The sequence below is a fragment of the Eublepharis macularius genome, chromosome 12 (assembly GCF_028583425.1).
Source record: "Eublepharis macularius isolate TG4126 chromosome 12, MPM_Emac_v1.0, whole genome shotgun sequence".
NCBI lineage: Eukaryota > Metazoa > Chordata > Lepidosauria > Squamata > Eublepharidae > Eublepharis > Eublepharis macularius.
In genome coordinates this window covers 60869136-60889294 of record NC_072801.1, presented here as the reverse complement: position 1 = coordinate 60889294, position 20159 = coordinate 60869136, and the positions used below count along the sequence as shown (strand labels likewise).

General features: G+C 41.5%; 1 protein-coding gene across 1 annotated transcript in view; it reads right to left on the bottom strand.

Annotated features, from left to right (window-relative positions):
* Window positions 1–1921: 1921 nt before the first annotated feature.
* Window positions 1922–20159, bottom strand: part of LOC129339524 (leukocyte immunoglobulin-like receptor subfamily A member 3) — a 31271-nt gene continuing 13033 nt past the window's right edge. Inside the window, exons 5-9 of the mRNA XM_054994106.1 lie at window positions 18079–18360; window positions 15206–15496; window positions 12478–12768; window positions 3616–3746; window positions 1922–2467 (exon numbers count right to left, since the gene is read on the bottom strand). Coding sequence (XP_054850081.1) covers window positions 2426–2467; window positions 3616–3746; window positions 12478–12768; window positions 15206–15496; window positions 18079–18360 — 1037 coding nt within the window. The 3' untranslated portion in view covers window positions 1922–2425. The remainder of the gene's footprint in view (window positions 2468–3615; window positions 3747–12477; window positions 12769–15205; window positions 15497–18078; window positions 18361–20159) is intronic.

The window sequence follows — 20159 nt, the reverse complement described above, 5'->3', positions numbered from 1 at the left end:
AGTGCACATTGAAACGATTAGACTTTAATACCTGAGGCATTTCTTTCCTATAATGGGTTTCTTGCAAAAACAGTATGTCTACCCCTTGCTTCACTAAAGCTGTAGTAACACGTTTAAGTTTTATAGGATTGTTTAATCCTCTGCAATTTAGAGTAATAATTTTGATTCTATCTGTCATTAGTTATGTGTTAAATAGAATGATATAATGGACAGATAAAACTCTGTGAGCATGAGGAAATAAGGCATCCTCTGAGTCTTTGATAACCTATTTTCAGCTACTCTGTATGGTTCCTCCAATATTGCATAATATATGTTGTCAAACAGAACTGTAACATTAATACAATAACCCCATCCCACCCCCTTGAACAAAAACAAAACACCAGTTAACATAATACTGCTCCTTCGTGTGAAGGAGCAATCTCTCCAGAGGCACAGGTCTAAACTGCCTGTGTTAACACAAATAAGGAGAATGGTTAGGTTCTCCCCTTTTCTGGAGGATCCTATACAACTGGGAACTAAAATGAGTACCAGGTTTAGCCCCCCTCCCCCCCCCGACTGAAGAAGTAGAAAAGAGATGAGGACTACAGTTACAGAAAGGTCTGAAGCTACAGATAGAGAAGAAGAAGAAATGTTAGGGGCAAGAACAATATTGACAGACAGAAACGCTAGAGAAAAACTCTAAGAAATGATGGTTGCTTGCATGCATTTTCTCCCTCAGGCAGTTGTTTTCATCGGTATCGTGGCCCATCCCGTCATAGTGGAGGATTTCTGTGCGACAGTAGAGCTTTTGTTCAGATCCGGTGAGGATAAGTTCAGTTCCTTAAGAAGAGATGTGCCAGATAACAGATCCGTTGCTTGAAGAGTTCTTCCCTGATGTACTACTTGGAGTTTAGAGGAGGCCACCCATTTGTATCTGATGTTTGCGCTGTTTAGTTGAGTGGTTATGGGTTTAAGCTCTCTTCTCTGCAAAAGGGTTTCGCTTGACAAGTCCTGGAAAACTTGAATTCTCTGCCCTTGAAAAAGTAAAAAGCCTCTTTTTCTAGCCTCTTGAAGGATTTTCTCTTTAGTACGTGAGTCCATAAACGTAACAATAATATCTCTGTTAGTGTTTTTTCTTAAGTTGCGGAGGGAGCCCATCCTATACGCAGCTACAATATTTGGTGCCACACCGTCTTCCAATTGTAGTTCCTGAGCCAGCCATCCTGAAAGGAAGACTATTAACTCAGTTGAGCCTTCTTCTGATTCTGAGAATCCGCGAAATTTTAAATTATTTGATTTCCATTTATTTTCCAGGTCCATGATTTTATTTCTCATCCAGCTCTCGCTAGCCTGCAGAGTGCGTGTTTCTTTTTGCAAGGACAAGCTAAGCTCTAAAGCAGAGTCTGCAGTGCGAGTTACTTGCTGGAGAGACTCAGATATTGCAGTCAATTGATCCTTCATAGGTTTCAGAAGTCTCTCCATTCTATTGGCAATTTTATCTTCCAGTTGATCTATTTTAATACTTAGGTTTGTTTCTTGTACCTGGGTTTCTGTGTCAGTTATTTCCTCAGCAATGACGGAGGCCATTTTGGCTGTAGAGTGGGGTTCAGCTGCAGCGCTGTTTCTGTGCTCTCCCGCCGAAAAAAAGGTTTTTACTGATTGTGAAATCGGCTCTGAAGATTTATTTTTATTTCCTCCTGTCTTGCCCATAGTTGTAGCTTGTTAGGATCACTTTAAGGAGCTAATAATTCAGTCGGGGGAAGGGAAGATCCAGGAGCCTGAAACTCACGCGTCTAGCATACACGCTGACGCCCCGCCCCCTCGAGACCATATTCTTAACAGTCCATCCCTCAAAATATGAGTGCCATCTTGTCTTTGAATAGTTTTTAATGATTTCTTAATCCATAAATAATTATGAATTCCATGTAGGATAATGCAACAACAACAGTATAACGTATCATATAAACTGATTTCACAATTAGAATGCTGAAATTCAGACACTGCAATATATCTAGTAAACAATGCAGTTCAAAGGGAGAGGAAAAGAAATCTGCCTAAAAATTTCACTAGGCCATTAACAGAAATGATTGAAATAGAGAGTGCTGCTTTTAGCATTCGTAGAGGAAAAAAAGAGGCAGTGTGGTTTCAATTAGTGCCCAAAGATAAAGAATGCAGAGATTTAGGGTTCTAATTTGTAACCATAAATACCCTCTTTCTGTAATGTGCATGGGCAGTTGCATTTGTAAAGTTCTCTGACATCCTTTGCATGAAAAAGGAAGAAATTTAAAATCTTTAAACTAGTCATTGGTGGACATAGTCAAAGGAAGGTGATGCTTATTGGAATGTCTTAAAAAGAGGTGCTTCTGATATGATTTCATACACATCTTCAGGAAACTTTACGGTTGTCATGGAGTGCTGATTCAGAAAGCTGCACTTGATTTCCATCTTAGCCAGTGGTTCCAGCATCTCTAGAAATGTCACACAAAACCTGTTCAATGTAAATATATGTTACTGAAAATATAAGAACCAGAAACATAACAAGACTGTTAGATTTGAAATTTGCATAACAGATACAGCTGGGTACACATGGAGACGAGGGTTGCAGGTTCCTTACCCTCTGGGTGGGAGGCGAGAGACCTGGTAATCATCTTTGGAGTTGTCTTCGCACTCTCAGGCTACGCAATGATGTCACTTCTGGGAAGTGACGTCATTGCGCAGGCTTTGTGCCACCCATGGAAGTGCCCCTGTGCTCCGCAGTGGCCTGATTTTGGTCTGTTTGGGGCCAAATTGGCCTTCTGCAGAGCACGGGAGTGCTGCCAGGGTACCGTGATGGGTCCTGGAATGCTCCTGCACTCCACAATGGGCTGATTTCTTTCCATTTGGGGCCGAATTGAGCCCATTTGGATCCTAATCCAGCTTGAATTGGGCTGCTATGGCATGCATGAGCATGCCACGCAGCCTAGGAGTGTGCCCCGGGAGGCGTGTTCCCCCCCACTGGCCAGGTAGGCAGGGGGTGGAGGGTGGGAGTGGGGGATCCCCTGCACCTGGCGGGGGACTGGCATCCCTATGCGCCATTTCATTGTGATTTGGAATTCTGTTGAGTCAGCTTCTTTACTCCCTAGAGCTTAGGACTGTCTGCTCTGATCGGCTCTCTGATCACCTGGGCAAAGGGACTCCTAGCCCCACCACTAAAGATATTATAGCAGGGATTCTGAAGAGTGAGAATAAGGGCTGAACTAGATGTGATTTTTAAGGAGTCGGGTCCAGATGAACTCCCTTCATTTGGCCAGCAGTCACACAGCACCTGCAAAAGGGGAGAACATAAGTCTTCCCCAGGGGTCATTTTGGCTTATGAAAATGGTGCGGGAGCCCCTCCTCTCCCCACCCTGTAGTAATACACAGAATCAGGCTCCGGCTAATTTTTAAAATGACATTCCATACAATTGCTGGGTGGATGTGTGGAAATTGAGACAGGTTTGATAAAAATCATGCCATCTAGCTTGGCCCTAAACCTGGGATACAAAGCACTAAGAGGTGGTCCTTTGAAGTCCTTTAGGAATCCAGCCAAGTCTCCTATAACTCAGGTTCTGTTTTCTTTGGAAAGGTACACCAGACAGAAAGGTTTGAAAAACATACCACCTTACGTCCTTGTTCCTTCCAGAAGAGATAATCAGAAGTCACAATATATGTGAGGAGGAGAAGAATCACAACTCCTATAGCAAAACGGATGTTGTTGACTTGGGCATAATCCATGGTTTCTGGGGGATCTGTGCACAGGAGAAGGAAAGGAAGATGCTAATCCTCTTGTGATCTGCCCGAAACAATCAGACTACTTAAATATTTTTGTATTTCGATATTTATACCCTGCTTTTTCCCTTTCTCTACAATGGGAACCCAAAACAAAATACCACATTTTTCTCCCCTCCTTCATTTTATTCTGATAACAATATCTCCCAAAAGTTTGTAAGGCAGAGAGTGAAAGTCTCAGTTAATTTGAAATTTTAAGCAGCGAGGCAGAGAAAGACTCTGGAAGGGAAGACAGTCCAGCATGCCAGAGGCAGTGGAGGACTGTGAGAGAATCCATCCCCTCCAGTGCGATCTCCGCTGGCTCTGTCATTTAAAACTACATTTCCTATCTAACATTGCATCTCCCAGCACTTGACAAACATGCGCCAGGGAATTTCAGAAGAAAATCAGACTGTGTTTATAAATTACAACAGAGCTTTTGACTCTGTGGATCATGAAAAGGTATGAAGTGTGTTAAGAGAAATGGGGGTGCCACAACATCTATTTACTACTGATGAAGGTTAAAGGAGAAAGCACTGAAGCAGGACTACAGCTGAACATCAAGAAGACAAAAGTAATGATTACTGACGAATTACACAATTTTAAAGTTGACAATGAGGAAATTGAAATTGTCCAAGATTTTCTATTCCTTGGCTCATCATCAACCAAAAGGGAGACTGCAATGAAGAAATCAGAAGACAGAGATTTGAAAGAACAGCTGTGAGGGAACTAGAAAAGATCCTTAAAGATAAAGATGTCTCTCTGGGGACCAAGAACAAGATAATCCAACCATATTCCCCATTACTATGTATGGATGTGAAAGTCAGGCAATGAAGAAAGTTTTTTTTTTTTGAAAATTTTTTTATTGGGTTAGGATCAAATGTTTACACATTACTGTCAATATTCCCATTTCCCAATTTCTAACCCCCTCCCTTTCCCCCCCCATTTTGTTGACTTCCAACAGTTTTCCAACCCTTTATCCCTTTTCCCTTACTCTTTATATATTCCTCTATCTAACAAATATATATTCTCCCTTTATTCTAAGCAATACTTCTTTAACTATTTTTAATACTCTGTACCCTGACTATGAGTCCCTTTTTCCATAATGGATAAACAATTTATCCCATTTTTCATTATTTCACTTTCAAATATTTCTATATATCATAAACTATGTAAACCATACATTCATATAAATCAGCCAGTTTAACTTATACTCTATATGTTATTCATTCTATCTTCTTCTTTCTATTTTAGTTATATTTGTTTACATTAGTATTTCTATTCCCCTTCAATCATAAGTCTATATATGATATCAATCAATTTGACTCATATACAACTTCAAATAAACATATTCAGTTTGGTACACTGTACGGAATCAAAAAGAAAATATTACTAGTTAATCAATCCTTATAGTTAACCCTTATGATTAATTATTTTCTATCAATATTCTATTTATTATTCTATATATATCAATCTAATATCATAACTGCTTAGAAATTCTCTTTTACCTCTTCTCCTCCCCGGTAAAGTCACCCCCCTCTACATTTTATTGTACTTCAGTAGTTCTCAAACTGCCACAGTTCTCCTCCCACCTCCCATTTTTTCTCCAAATATTGTTTCAGCTTCTCCCAGTCTGTGTTAAACTGTCCTGAGTCCAGGTTTCTCAATTTTCTTGTCATTTTGTCCATTTCTGCCATATACAGCAATTTGTGGATCCAATCTTCAATGGTTGGCACTTCTTGTATTTTCCATTTTTGCGCATACAAAAGTCTAGCTGCTGCCGTCATGTAAAATATCAACGTCCTGTGATGGGCTGGAATTCCCTCCATTCCCAAGTTTAGTAGCAGGAGTTCTGGGTTCTTATTAATTTGAAATTGTAAAATCTCACTCATTTCTCTTATTATTTCCCCCCAGTACTGCCTAGCTACCTCACACGTCCACCACATATGGTAGAGGGAGCCCTCATGCTTCCTGCATTTCCAGCATTTATTAGAAGTGTTCAAATTCCCTAGCGCAATCTTCTTTGGTGTCATGTACCAACGGTAAATCATTTTGTAAATGTTCTCTTTAATACTAGTGCATGTCGTTGTCTTCATTGTAGTCTTCCACAAGTATTCCCATGCCTCCATTGTTATTTCTTTGTTGAAATTTATGGCCCATTTCACCATTTGTCCTTTAACTATTTCATCCTCAGTATACCATTTCAGCAGTGCTTGGTATACCTTAGATATTCTTTTCTTGTCCTCTTTAAGAAGGGTCTGCTCTAGTTCCGAGTTTTCTGTTCGTATACCTCCCTTTGCAGAGTCCGAGTTATATAAATCTCTAATCTGTCTATACTGGAACCAATCATAATAAGGTGATAGTTCCTCCTGAGTCTTTATTCTGAGTTTAGATTCTTCAGTTCTAGTTATTTCTTTATAAGTTAGACATTGTTGCTCATTATCAACAGCTCTCGGATCTATCACCTCATATGGAACTACCCACAAAGGGGTTCCTTCTTCCAGATAGATTCTATACTTCTTCCAGATTATATATAAACTTCTCCGTATATAGTGATGCAGGAACATCGAGTTTGCCTTTACTTTATCATGCCATAAGTATGCGTGCCATCCAAATATTTTTTTGTATCCCTCTAGGGCTAGTAATTTCTTATTCTTTAGCGTCATCCACTCCTTCAACCACACCAAGCAAATTGCGTCATGGTAAAGTCTTAGATTGGGCAGTTGCATTCCGCCTCTTTCCTTTGCATCTTGTAAAACTTTCATTTTCACTCGAGGCTTCTTGCCTGCCCATACAAAGTCTGATATTTTCCTCTGCCATTTTTCAAATTGCTTAGAGTCACTGATGATTGGTATTGTCTGTAGCAAAAACATTACTCTTGGTAACACATTCATCTTAACTGCTGCAATCCTTCCCAACCATGACAAATTTAGTCTGTTCCATTTAATCAAATCTCTCTCTATCTGAGTCCATAGTTTTTCATAGTTGTTTTTAAATAAGTCTATATTCTTAGCAGTCAGTTCGATTCCCAAATATTTCACCTCACTTGTTACTTCACAATCCGTTATTTCCGTTAACAATTGTTGTTTCTGCTTAGTCATATTTTTGCATAGTATCTTTGACTTCTTTTTATTAATATAAAAACCTGCCAAGTCTCCGAACTCCTTAATCTTATCTATCACTTTTGGCATGTTCTCCAATGGGTCTTCTACAATTAACATTATGTCATCCGCAAATGCTCTGACCTTATATGAATAGTCCTTTATTTTAATTCCTCGAATTTTTTCATCTTGTCGTATTTGTATCATCAGGATCTCCAATACCAAAATGAACAGCAGTGGAGACAACGGGCAACCTTGTCTTGTTCCTTTACTTATAATCAATTTCTTAGTCGCTTCATCATTCACCACAATTGCTGCAGTCTGGTCTCTGTAAATTTCCTTAATTGCTCTAATGAATCTTTCTCCCAATTGTAGCTTTTCCATAGTGGCAAACATAAAGTCCCAGTTTAAATTATCAAACGCCTTTTCAGCATCAACAAAGAAGAAACCAACCTCTTTGTCACAACGCTTGTCATAATATTCAATAGCATTAATCACTGTCCTTAAATTGTCTCTGATTTGTCTGTCTGGCAAAAAGCCTGCTTGTTCCTCCTCAATGACTTCCGAAAGCCACCCCTTCAGTCTCTCCGCCAGTATCTTCGCAAAGATTTTATAATCATTGTTAAGTAGCGATATAGGTCTGTAGTTTTTCACATTAGTCAAGTCTTGGCCCTCTTTGGGGATCAATGATATATTCGCTTCATTCCAGGTATCTGGAATCCGCTGGTCCTTTAAAACTCCATTGATCACCTCTTTTAGGAATGGTGCCAGTTCATTGGCCATTACCTTATAAAATTTCGCTGTAAGTCCATCTGGCCCTGGCGCCTTTCCTAGATTTGCAGATTGTATTGCCTTGTTTAGTTCCTCATCTGTTACTTCACTGTTCAGTTTCTTTCTCCAAGCTTCCGAAATTACTGGAAGTTTCATTTTCTCCAAATATAACGCTATTGACTCTTTATTTACCTCTTTCTTATTATACAACTTAGCGTAGAATTTGTAAAAGGCTCTACTAATGGTAGTCTGTTCCAAATACGTTTTATTATCTTCGCAAATTCTATTTATTATTTTCTTTTCCCTTCTCTTCTTCAGTTGCCATGCCAAATACTTCCCAGGTTTATTTGCACCTTCAAACGCTTTCTGATTCAATCTTTTAAGATTCCACTCCAATTCCTTATTATTCATTGCTGTTAACTGTTCTTGAAGTATTTTAATTTCCTGATATAATTTCTTTTTCCCTGGTCTCTTTTTTAACTGTGTTTCTTTGGCTTTTATTTTCTCCTCAATCTCTTGTCTTTTCTCCTCTTTCTTTTTTCTTGCTCTACCATTTAAGTCCATTAGTATGCCCCTTATAACCGCCTTATAAGCGTCCCAAACTTTGTCAGTTGGTACTTCTTTATTTACGTTGTATTGTATGAAGAACTTTGTCTCTCTTCTCAACATCTCCATATTCTCTCCTTCCTGTAGCAAGTCCTCATTTATTCTCCATGCTTTCCTTTTTCTCCTTTTCCCTAATTTCCACATGATTGGATTATGATCTGAGCCTACCATCGGCATTATTTCTACCTCCTTAGTCCATAACGCTAAGTCTTTTGAGGCCCAGATCATATCAATTCTTGATAGTGTACAGTGCCTTGCAGAATAAAAAGTAAATTGTCTACTTTTAGGATATTCTCTTCTCCATACATCTTCTAAAGTCTCCTGTTGTATCAAGTCAAAAAAGAGCTTTGGTAATAGTCCTCTTTTCTTTTGTGCAGTTGTTGTCTTTTTATCTAATTCCAAGTTCGTCACTCCATTGAAGTCTCCGGCAAGAATTATCTGGTCGTATGAAAGATCATCTAGTTGCTTCCTCAAATCCTCAAAGAAGCTTTCCTTTGCACCGTTAGGTGCATAAACTCCGACTACCAACACTCTCTTTAAGTCCCAAGTACATTCCACTGCAATAAATCTGGCTTCCACATCTTTCATTACAAATTTTGGCTGTAGCTCCTCTTTTATGTACAACACCACTCCTCTTTTTTTCTTATTGGAGGCCGCTACAAATTCTTTGCCCAATTTTCCTGATTTTAAATATTTTACATCCTGCTTTCTGATATGGGTCTCTTGCAAACAAACAATGTCACATTTTTGTTTTAATAGCCAGTGGAAAATATTTTTTCTCTTATTCGGTGAGTTTAGTCCATTTACATTCCAAGATAAAACTTTACACTCCATACTCATAGTCTTGTTGGTAAGTCTTTTTCATTGTCCCTTATAAATCGCTCCATCTCTCGCTCAGATCTGATGCGCTTTTTGGCCCCTCCAAACTCAAAGGACACACCTTCTGGTAACTCCCATCTGTACCTGATTTTCATGTCCTTCAAGATCTGAATTAGCACTTTGTATTTTTTCCGATCTGATAACACTGACCTGGGTAATTCCTTCATTATGATAATCGTCTTGCCATCAATCTCCAATGGATCTTGAAACTGTTTTGTCACAATCTTCTCTTTCATATTTCGTGTCGTAAACTGCACAATCACGTCTCTTGGTAATTTCCTCTGGGTTGCAATTCTCGAGTTCACACGATATGCCACATCTAGGATAGCCACAACTTCCTCCTCCTCCTTCCCCAGGTATTCAGCTAACACCTCAGTCATCTGTTCTTGCGCTGACTTTCCTTCCACTTCTGGCAAGCCACGAAAACGTAACTGCTTCTCCATGTGTTTAGTTTCTGCAACTGACATTCTCCCCCTCATCAGTCTCATCTCTGTTTGTTGCGTATCTGCTAAGTTCTCCATCGCGTCTTCTACTGTTTTAACTCTCTGCTGCGTTCCTTGTAGTTCACTTTGTATTGTTTCCATACCTTTTTTCACTTCTGACAGCTCCGATTTTACTGTCTGTGTAACCTCTTTAACCTCTTTAATCAGCTCCAATTTCGTGTCCTTAAGTTCTTTAATCACATCTAAAAGTTTTTTATCCAGGTTTTCTATTGCCGATTGCCACTCTTTTTTTGACATCGTGGGGCTTGCTTTGGCTCGCTCCCACGAGTCCGCTCTCTTCCTTAACTCCGTGGCGTAAAATTTAATGTCCTTTTATTTCAAATGTCCCGGTCTTCTTACAAAAAATTAAATTTTAAAGAGTCCAAAATGTCGGGCGTCTTTTCTCTATGGTTTCTCTGTGATTTTACAATCCAAGATGGCCTACTTCCTTTTCCGCTGAAGCCGCGACCCTTCCCCTTTCAAAGATGGCGATTCCCTTCTTCCTGCCCTCCAGCAAGGGCCGCTTCTCTCCAGCAACTCTATTGTTGTTACGCACTTCCTGTCTCCCAACTTCCCACAGTAGGTCTCGCGATGGTGTCTTTTTCTCACAGCTCCATAACCGCAAGTATTCAAAACAATAGTCCAATTCCCTTAATAACTTCTTTAAACTGAGTCTCTTTTCAAATACAACTCTTGCCGAGTCTTCCCCTCTTTATCGTTAGCCTGTTGCAGTTTGAAAATCTACTTTTATTCCTCTCTGCTTTAATCAATCTGTCCCGTAACAGAAGATAGTGATCTTTACCTTCTCATTCACTTTTCTCGGGTTGTAATCGCTGTTTCGATTTTAACTTCTCCTCTCCGTTTCTCCCCCAATCGAAGCTTGGGTATGTAGGTCTTATGCCAGCCGAATTGGCCCCAGAACTGCCGCAGAGATTGTAGCCGACCTGTCGCAGGGTGGGACCTCAAGGATCGGGAGGGGACCCGTTGTGTAGAGCCCCCCCTCGTCCGAGATCTAGCACACCCTAGGGTCTTGAGCATTCTTTGCCTGCTCTCCGCCTGAGAGCAGTCGGCCGCGGGCTATTTTTCCCCCGCCGGCCACTTAAAACGGCAGTCCGGTCAGCTCCGCAAATGGAGCTGCGTCAGACCTCCATGAATCCCAAACCGGAAGTCCCCCAGGCAATGAAGAAAGTTGGCAGGAAGAAGATTCATTTGAAATGTGGTGCTGGAGGAGAGTTTTGCAGATTCCATGGACAGCCAAAAAGATAGATAAGTGGGTACTAGATCAAATCAAGCCTGAATTCTCCCTAGAAGCTAAAATGACAAAACTGACGCTATCGTACTTTGGTCACATCATGAGAAGACAAATTTCTTTGGAAAAGTTAATAATGCTAAGAATAGTGGAAGGCATTAGGAAAAGAGGAAGACCTAAAATGAGATGGCAAGACTCAATAAAAGAAGCAACATCCTCCAGTTTGCAGGATCTGATCAAGTCTGTTAATGATAGGACATTTGGAAGGTCTTTCATTCATAGGGTCGCCATAGGTCGGAGGCAACTTGACAGCACATAACGAACACATTCTCATTCCTCCATTCACATGGGTCTTGTGCTGAAAGGCTACTTTCCTTGCACAAAAGTACCTTCCCAGAGTGAATGTGATTTGCAAGTCAATGTGTGATTCAGCTGGATTGGACAAAACATACAATTTAGTTTGTTTCTGAAAAATAATGCTGCCGTGATCATAGAAATTGCTTTGGACTACAACTGTAATTGCTGATTTCCCACATTACATTTCTCCATGTGAGGACAGGCCAAGATGTGCAAAATGGCCCTACAGGCACATCTGTGTGTCTGCATTTTTTCACAAACCCCCCAGTGTGATTTCACAGTATTGGGCTATGATCTGAGACATCTGGGGTCAACCCCTAATTCTGCCCTGGAAACAAGTGAGAATATTGAAACTGGACAGGATTTTTTCTGAGAAAAGAGGTGGTGGAACTCAGTGGGTTGCCCTCAGAGAAAATGGTCACATGGCTGGTGGCCCCGCCCCCTGATCTCCATACAGAGGGGAGTTGAGATTGCCCTCCGCGCTGCTCGGCGGCGCGGAGGGCAATCTGAACTCTCCTCTGTCTGGAGATCAGGGGGCAGGGCCACCAGCCATGTGACCATTTTCAAGAGGTTCCGGAACTCCATTCCACTGAGTTCCCCCTGAAAAAAAGCCCTGAGAGTGAATATGAGAATATTGGGCATCAACATGAGCATTAATTCATAACACATCTTAGAGAATATGTTATCCATCACAAATCTACATTTAGGCATTCCCCAGGGTGGAGGATGATCACGGTAGTGATACCACCATTTTTTTTAACTACCTCAGATGTATTACAAACGAAGAGCTCTTTCTTTGATAAATGTCTCAGAAATGCCTCTCCTTAGGAATGAAAGTCTTTGGGACATTCGCACTTATAGGTCTCTTTGCATTTAACACTCCTGTTCTTGTCTCACTCTACTAAGCAAAATATCCCACAAACATACACAGGGGACGATCTCCTTCCTCATGAGTAGAGTTGCAAACATTTTTTTACTGTTGCAATTCATGCATTCTTAACAGCAGACTGAATAGTTAAGTGGGCACAGCTTTCCCAATCATCACTTTATCTCCTTGGTAAGAAAATCTTCATCTCCTTCAGTTCCTCACGTCAGACTGCTCTTAAAGGCCTAGGAAGAAGGAAGCTCCGCTACCACTTTCCTTTAGCTTGAGTCAGTCTTCTGAGCATAGTCACATCTCTATCCTGGCAAAGTTATTTTACTATATAAATCAAACAGGACAGTAATGCTCAGTGATGGAGGACTAGATCAAGTCTAGATACCATACCTGATACCAGAAGACCCTTGGGGTCACTGTGTTCTGAGAACACAAAAGGCCTTCCATAAAATGCATAGCTGCAGCTATAGTTCCCTTGGTGCTCCCAGCTGATGTTGCTAATGGAAAATTCACCCTTATCCCACTTAGGCTCCATGGAGCAGTTTAGCATTGGGTCGCCAGCCTCATGTAGATAGAACTTTGCAGGCCCATCTTGAGCAACACACAAGATTGTGACTTGTCCTCCAAGAGGAACTGACCCATTGGGGTTGATGGAGATGGCAGGTCTGGGTAAGTTGGGATCTGTGCATGAAAGGAAAGAGAAAGTGAGATGCCAAAGACCACCACTGGCTGAGTATTTGTTGTCCTTTTTATGGTCAAGTCACATGATCTCTCTCGCAAAACCATTAAACTGGTGTTTCTGCTGGAATCTATTTTCCTCATGTTGTTGGCTGGAATAACGATAAACAGCTTTAAAATCTTCATGGAATTTGGAGTGAGGTGCCATCACTATGTGAATGACATTTAGCTCTGTTTCTCCTTAACAAATGAGTTGGATTGGTCAGTAGAAGTCCTGAACAGGTGCCTGGAGAAGGTAATTGAATAGAAGAAGGCCAATAAACTGAAGCTCAGTCCAGACAAGACTGAGGTATTGTTGGTGAATGACAAATCTATTTGACGCTTGAGGAGTCAGTCTTGTCCTGGAAGGGTAGGTTGCCAGGTAACTGGTGCGAGGCAACTGGTGTGAGGTGGCAGGAGGACAGCAGGTACTGATCTGTTTTCTGAGTCCACATGCCCTCCCACTTCCCCAACTGATGATGTCACTTCCAGCATGACATGGAAGTGATGCCATCATGCCAAGGCCTCTTCTTTTGCAATCAACCCAAAACATAGCAAGATCATCTTTAAAGAATCAACCCTGGCATGATGGTATCACTTCTGGGTTGCACCGGAAGTGATGTCATCAGCTGGGGATGTGGCCATGCATGCAAATCAATTTCCTTGATCCACATCCTCCTGCATGCACCCATAGTTCCTCCCTTTGATCAGCTGGCGATCGGCGGGCAAAGGCATGAATCACTGTGAATTTGCCTGCCCTTGGCAGGCACTTGGCAATGCTATGGCAGGGGATGCACACACCCCTGGTGAAGAAGGTTCATAGTTTGAGTGTGTTGCTGCATCTTGGCCTACAATTGGAGGTGTAGGTTTCCATTGTGGCATGTAGTACCTTACTGCCTTTTATCAGTTTTGGCTGTCAGCTGATATGCCAGCTACAGCTTTTTCTCCAAAAGCAAGATCTGGTCATGATGATCGATGTTATATAATTACATGTTATGATTACATAGATTACACTATGTGGGGCTGTCTTTGAAAACTATCCAGAAACTTTAGCTGGCCCAATATGTGGCAGCCAGGCTACTGGCTCTTTTTCTGGAAAGATCTGCATTAGCTGTCAATCTGTTTCTGTGCACAATTCAAAGACCTGGTTCACACTGTTAAGACTTTAAATATTTTGTGGCCAAAGTCACTGAAGGACCACCTCTTCCTGCACCGACTAGCCTGCCAACATCTTCTTCACAAGCCCTGCTCTCTGTGCCCCTCCTGTCTTCAGAAGCAAGTTTGGTGGCACCACATATAGGGGCTTTTCAGTGGTGGCACCTCAGTTCCCTTTGAGGCTCATCTGGTACATGGTGGTGGAGAGTGCCCTCAAGATATAGCTGACTTATGGTGACCCCTGGTGGGATTTTTATGGCAAGCAGTGGTTTGCCATTTCCTGGCCTCTGCAGCTCCGGTCTTTGTTGGAGGTCTCCCATCCAATAATTAACCAAGGCTGGCCCTGCTTAGCTTCTGAGATCAGGTGAGGTCAGGCTCACCTGGGCTATCAGGGCCAGCTGGAACATATCATATTCTTTTAAAAGTACGAGACCAAAATATTTCTCTACCTAGACTTTTAATTGAATGGTTGATCTTGTAATAACTTTCTTTAGTCTACTTTTAACATGACAACTATTTTATAAGATTCATTTTAAATTGCTCAGTGTTTTGTACTATTTTTGTGCTCTGGCTGGGTTTTAAATACTAGGCTTTTATTGCTGAATTTTTAGATCTTAATAAACTTTATGGAATTTTATGTTTTATTTTGCAAGTACTCTTGAGCAGTTTTCTGGAGGGATGGGGCAGAAATTTGATCAGTGAAGAAATTCCCTGTATTATGTGGATTATTACCCCATTAGCAATTTCATAGGTCTCCAGTCTAATATACAGTGAGGTAAGTGTGTCAACAGAAATCGTGCCCACGTAACAAAAATTTTCTGTGTATCGGTTTAATAGCATCTATCAGAATTCTGAGTTTTTTGCCAACATTAGTCTAATTTTTTTAAACCATATGTTGAAATAATAATGCGTAGGTTAGTTCTTATTTAAACACTTCCCGGGGTTCTTAGAAAATTCATTTTAACATAGTTGTGGTCCCAAAATCATAACACAGTCCTGAAGAAAAGGCACCACAAGCCTCCATTTTGTGTGACACCAGAAAAGAGTCAGTGAAATAAGACAGGAGTTTATTCCTTTCACTGGATCAGTTTTTCCCCTTATTTCCTCTCCTGTCATTTATCAGCTCCAGAATGGTCCGCACTTTCAAGATTCGGTTTACAAAAATACCCCTTAAAGAATAGACAGCAAAGGCCGCCCCAGGGTCTCCAAATGTATATATCTAAGGATGCTGAATTAGCCCCCTCACCTACTACCTGAAGGTCCATGGCTTCACTAGTCTCTGAGGAGATGGAGCTCCCTGACGGACGTCTGTAGCTACACTTGTACATCCCTCCATGAGACTGGTTTATGTTCACGATAGAAAATGTTGCAGTTTCCCCATCTGACTCCATGAGTTGTGGTTCTATCTGTCCTCCATCCTTATGGAGATAGAACGTCTTGCTTGAACCTTTGGTACTGCATTGAATAGTGATGTTGCTTCCCACAAATGCCATTCTGTTAGGGATCACAGAAATATTGGGCCTGGGGAGATCAGGATCTGGAAACAGAAGGCAGAGAGTTTAATGTTGTAAAGAGATGTATACAACCATCCCTGAACTTTACAGAGTGGGGATTCCCCATTTCTCCCTCCTGTTGCAGCCTCTTGACATAGATATTAGGGGAAATTCTTAAAACTGTCACTTTGAAGTGCTATCACATCCTTCCCAAACACCAGCCTTCCCAGTTTTCAGTATTGGCAAACCTATTGGGTACAAGCTGTAGCCATGCCACTCAAACTAGGCAATATCACAGACAGAACTATGATAATACTGGTTGATCTTCAGAAAAAATGAGTGCAAAACCTGGCACCCAGATCCATAGCCATTTCAGTCGATTTGACTCCACACCCAGGCACAGGCCCTTTAGTCCCTTTGCAAACTTCTTTGGTCTAAGAATTGCCTTATGGGCAAATTTAAAGACCTCTCTTCTTTGAGAAATCATTTCCAGAAATGAAAATTTTCTCACGCCATAAGTTTTGGAAACTGCTGATGTAATGACTACACTCTCCAATCTGTGGTATTAGAGAGAGAGAGAGAGAGAGAGAGAGAGAGAGAGAGAGATGGTCCGGGCAGAATTGTAACAACGTCCAGACAATGGGTGTTTGGAGCTTGCTGGCTGGTGTGTGTGTGAGAGACGAAATAACAAATTTACACTTATCATGTTTAGAAAAGATATAAGAGTTCTTTGTTATAGGAACTCCATACTCTGATAGAAAAGAGGAGAGATAGGTTCCTATCTATCTAGTCTAAGGATGAGCATGGATGGCAGGACAAGTCCTGCATCCATGGTGCAAGATACAGAGGAGAGATAGTTGTGTTAAAAGAGAAGGATGTCATGAGGGAGAAGTCCTGAGATTAGCAATCTACACATCAAAGGACAGTTCAGGGCAGTAAAGAGTAAACAAATGCCCTGACCTCTCTATCTTTCTAACTCTCTGGTTTGTCCCTCTCTAAAACTTAAGGAAATGGAGAACATTCAATCTTCCTCTTCTAACAAGTGGCTGCAACTGTTCTTCACTACCAAGGAACTCCAGAGCCCATCCTTGCGGTGTCCCTGTATAGGCGGAACACAGGCAAAATTGTCAAGCAGAACAACTCTGGTGACTGGGGTGCACGTATCAGTCAAAAGTCAGCTGCCTTGCCCCTTTCTGCAGCTGTTGGCCTACTTCAGATAAATCTTGTCATGCATCCTTTTCCGTCTAATTTTCTGAGTGCACTCCATTCCCAGAAAACTGAATGTCTCTGGAGTCAAGTGTTTGCAAACTGAATATGTTGAAACTTGGCCAAGAATTAGTCAAAAAAATTCTCAAGTGCAGCTGGAGGAATATCTTCTGGGGGAAAAAATTCTATCTAATCCCCTTTAACGTAGGATTCTATTGATCTCCAAGTGCTTGGCTGACAAAAACTTTGCAGACATTTGCAAAAATGAATACTGTGACATTAGGAAACTGATAATGCAATCCTAAACAGAGTTACGCCTTCTGAATTTCATTATCTTCAAAGGGTGTATCTCTGTGTATGCACAGTAAGACAGTAAGAAGTAAAATGTCAACTTTGCTAATAACTCTGTTATTAGCAACTCCCCAGGCTTGCTTGGATCTAGGGTTGCCTGTTCCTTGGGGTGTGCAATTGGGAGATGCATGGGGTTGCACTGGCGGGGGGGGAGGGGCTGGAGTGCCCCATGTTCCTCCAGGGATGACATCCTTGCTGACACACAGGGGATGCAATGGGTTATGCCACCACCACCATGTTCCCACACTCCCCCCCCCGCCCCCACAAGCCAGATGAGAAGTGGCAGGGTTGGAGGCTGGGGGGAGGGGATCTGGCAAACCTACTTGGATCTAAGAGAACAGAAAGAAGGGAAAGAAAAAGGGTCCGAAGAAAATTTGAAAGTCTCCCTCCTTGTTTATATCTATTTTTTCACCAAGCTGAGGAAAGAAGATGTCAAGAGCAGCTATTAGCTGGACTCTCAGAATGGGTGTTATTAAAGCATACAAACTATGTTTTCTCCAAACATGCAATGGTGGAAGAAGTTTGCAGGGCAGCTACATTGTCTTCCATATCCACCTTCATCAAGCATTATAAATGGAACACCTATGACTCTGTGGATGCAGCATTTGGCAGAAGAGTCCTTCAACACATGCTGCAACCAGAAGTCAATGTCCCACCCAAAGTATAGGACACTGCTATAGAAAGTCTCATCTTCAAGATGTCCTCCACCTCAGAAGGAGAATGGACCACTTGATACTCACCGTGAAGGGTCCTTTTCCTCTGAGGAAAGGAGGACATCTTGTCCCTCCCAGAATCATTATCAACTAATTATCTCTTGCTTATTCACTATGCTTCCTGTCCTTCCAGGTTTAATCTGTTGTTGTTCTCACCTTTCCTATAACTGTTCTTCAGTTTTTCAGAGTTCTCTTCTTACTTGTCGTTTTGAAAGTTCAATATGTCCTCCTTTCCTTAGAGGAGAAGGACCATTCACAGTGAGTATCCAGTGGTCCGTTCTGCTATGAGACACCCAAGCAGACATTTAAACTCAGACATGTAGGTGGGAGAATACATGTAAGGCCAGCCCACCTACCAGTAATCAGCAGCTCCACAGGCTCGCTGGGGTCTGAGATGCGATGTGAATAATTGTACTTGCAGCGGTACCTCCCTGCATGTTCCCTGTTTACATTGCTGATTAGGAACTTTCCCCAAGTTGCTTTTGTCTCTGTGCACTCATCCATCAGCTGGTCTCCTGGCTTTTGGAGACAGAATTGACGGTCTTGGTTATCATGTTGGCAATGGATAGTGACATTCTCTCCAATGGTGATCCCCTTATTCGGGCTCAGGGAGATAGTAGGTCTGTCTGGTGCAAAGTCTGTGCAAAAGAAAAATGCCTTATTTGTACAAAGGTTCACAATTACATAATGCAGGTCTGCTACCTGATTTGATGGACACACTTGTTGTGTTGCTAATATACTTCTGCAACACAATGAGTCACAATGTTGTTCTTGTGCTACAGCCCTCACCATTTGATCCTACCAAATTCTTTGTCTTTTATATAACACCACAATCCCCCCGCAAAAAAGCCGCAAAACTGATAGACCAGGTTTCAATAACCTTCCGATGTTCACCCAAGATGCTGAATGCTAGTGGAATTGGCTGCCTAGAGATGAGAGTTCCCCTCATTGGCAGTCTTCAAGAAACCAAGAATAATAGGTAGCCAGAGGCCAAATGAAGTATTCAACAACACTCTTGTTCAAGAATTCATGAATCTCTTATTAAGACTGGTAGGTCTAATAACACATGCAATTAATACATATGCAGTTCATACATCACTATATGTGAATTGCTTGTTGATATCACAAGAATAATACATATGCTTATAACAGAGTCCCCGCCTGAGGACCCGGGAGTGTACAGGCAGATGAAAATCAACCAGGTAAGTTTTAAAGTTGTTATTGGAGAATTTCAAAAGTAAATGTTCCTTTTTCTTCCATTTTCTCTCTCTGTAGGCAAAGAAGAATCCGAGGTGTAGATGGGAAACACCAATACAGAACAAGCCTGGAACCACAGCCGGCAAAAATTCTCTTTACTTTTCAGTTCTTCATCATAAGACTTCCTCAGGGGCATTTACCTTATGATGTTACTTCTCAGATTCGCCTGCTACATCACCCATTGCGACATGGAAAATCCTACGTCATTCTTCTTATGACGAAGAACTGAAAAGTAAAGAGAATTTTTGCAGGCTGTGGTTCTGGGCTTGTTCTGTATTGGTGTTTGCCATCTACACCTCGGATTCTTCTTTGCCTACAGAGAGAGAAAACGGAAGAAAAAGGAACATATACTTTTGAAATTCTCCAATACCAACTTTAAAACTTACCTGGTTGATTTTCATCTGCCTGTACACTCCTGGGTCCTCAGGCGGGAACTGTTATAAGCATATGTATTATTCTTGTGATATCAACAAGCAATTCACATACAGTGATGTATGAACTGCATATGTATTAATTGCATGTGTTATTAGACCTACCAGTCTTAATAAGAGATTCATGAATTCTTGAACAAGAGTGTTGTTGAATACTTCATTTGCCCTCTGGCTACCTATTATTCTTGACTTCAGTCCTTACTGAGGGCAGCCAAGTTTTTTGTTACCAGTCTTCAAGAAGCAGCTGGACAAATACTTATTGGGGATGCTTTAGACTGTTCCTGCATTGGGCAGGGGGTTGCACTAGATGGTCTGTAAGGCCCCTTCCAACTCTAGGGTTCTATGAATTCTTCCCCCTAAATGTATGAAGGAAGAACCTTCTGCCTTGGTCTTGTTGCTGGAGGAGGGGCTTCAAGGTGCTGCACAGTCCTGGCCAGGATGCCCTCCAGTACCCTCAACTAGATGTACCACCTCATCCTCCTCTGCCCTATCTTCTGTGCATACATGCATGCAAGCACACACACAGATTGACCTATGTCTCTGGTCTTGGTGCCAGTAGAGCAACAGGGAACCAGAAGAGCAAGTCCAATAGCACCTTAAGGATCAACAAGATTTCCACGGTACAAGTTTTCAACAGTCAAAGTTCCCTTTGTCAGATTCTTAATCAGAGCATTGACTCTTGCAAGCTTCTACCCTTGGACTATAAGGTGCTACTGGACTCAAATTTTGCTCTTCTACTGCAGATCAAC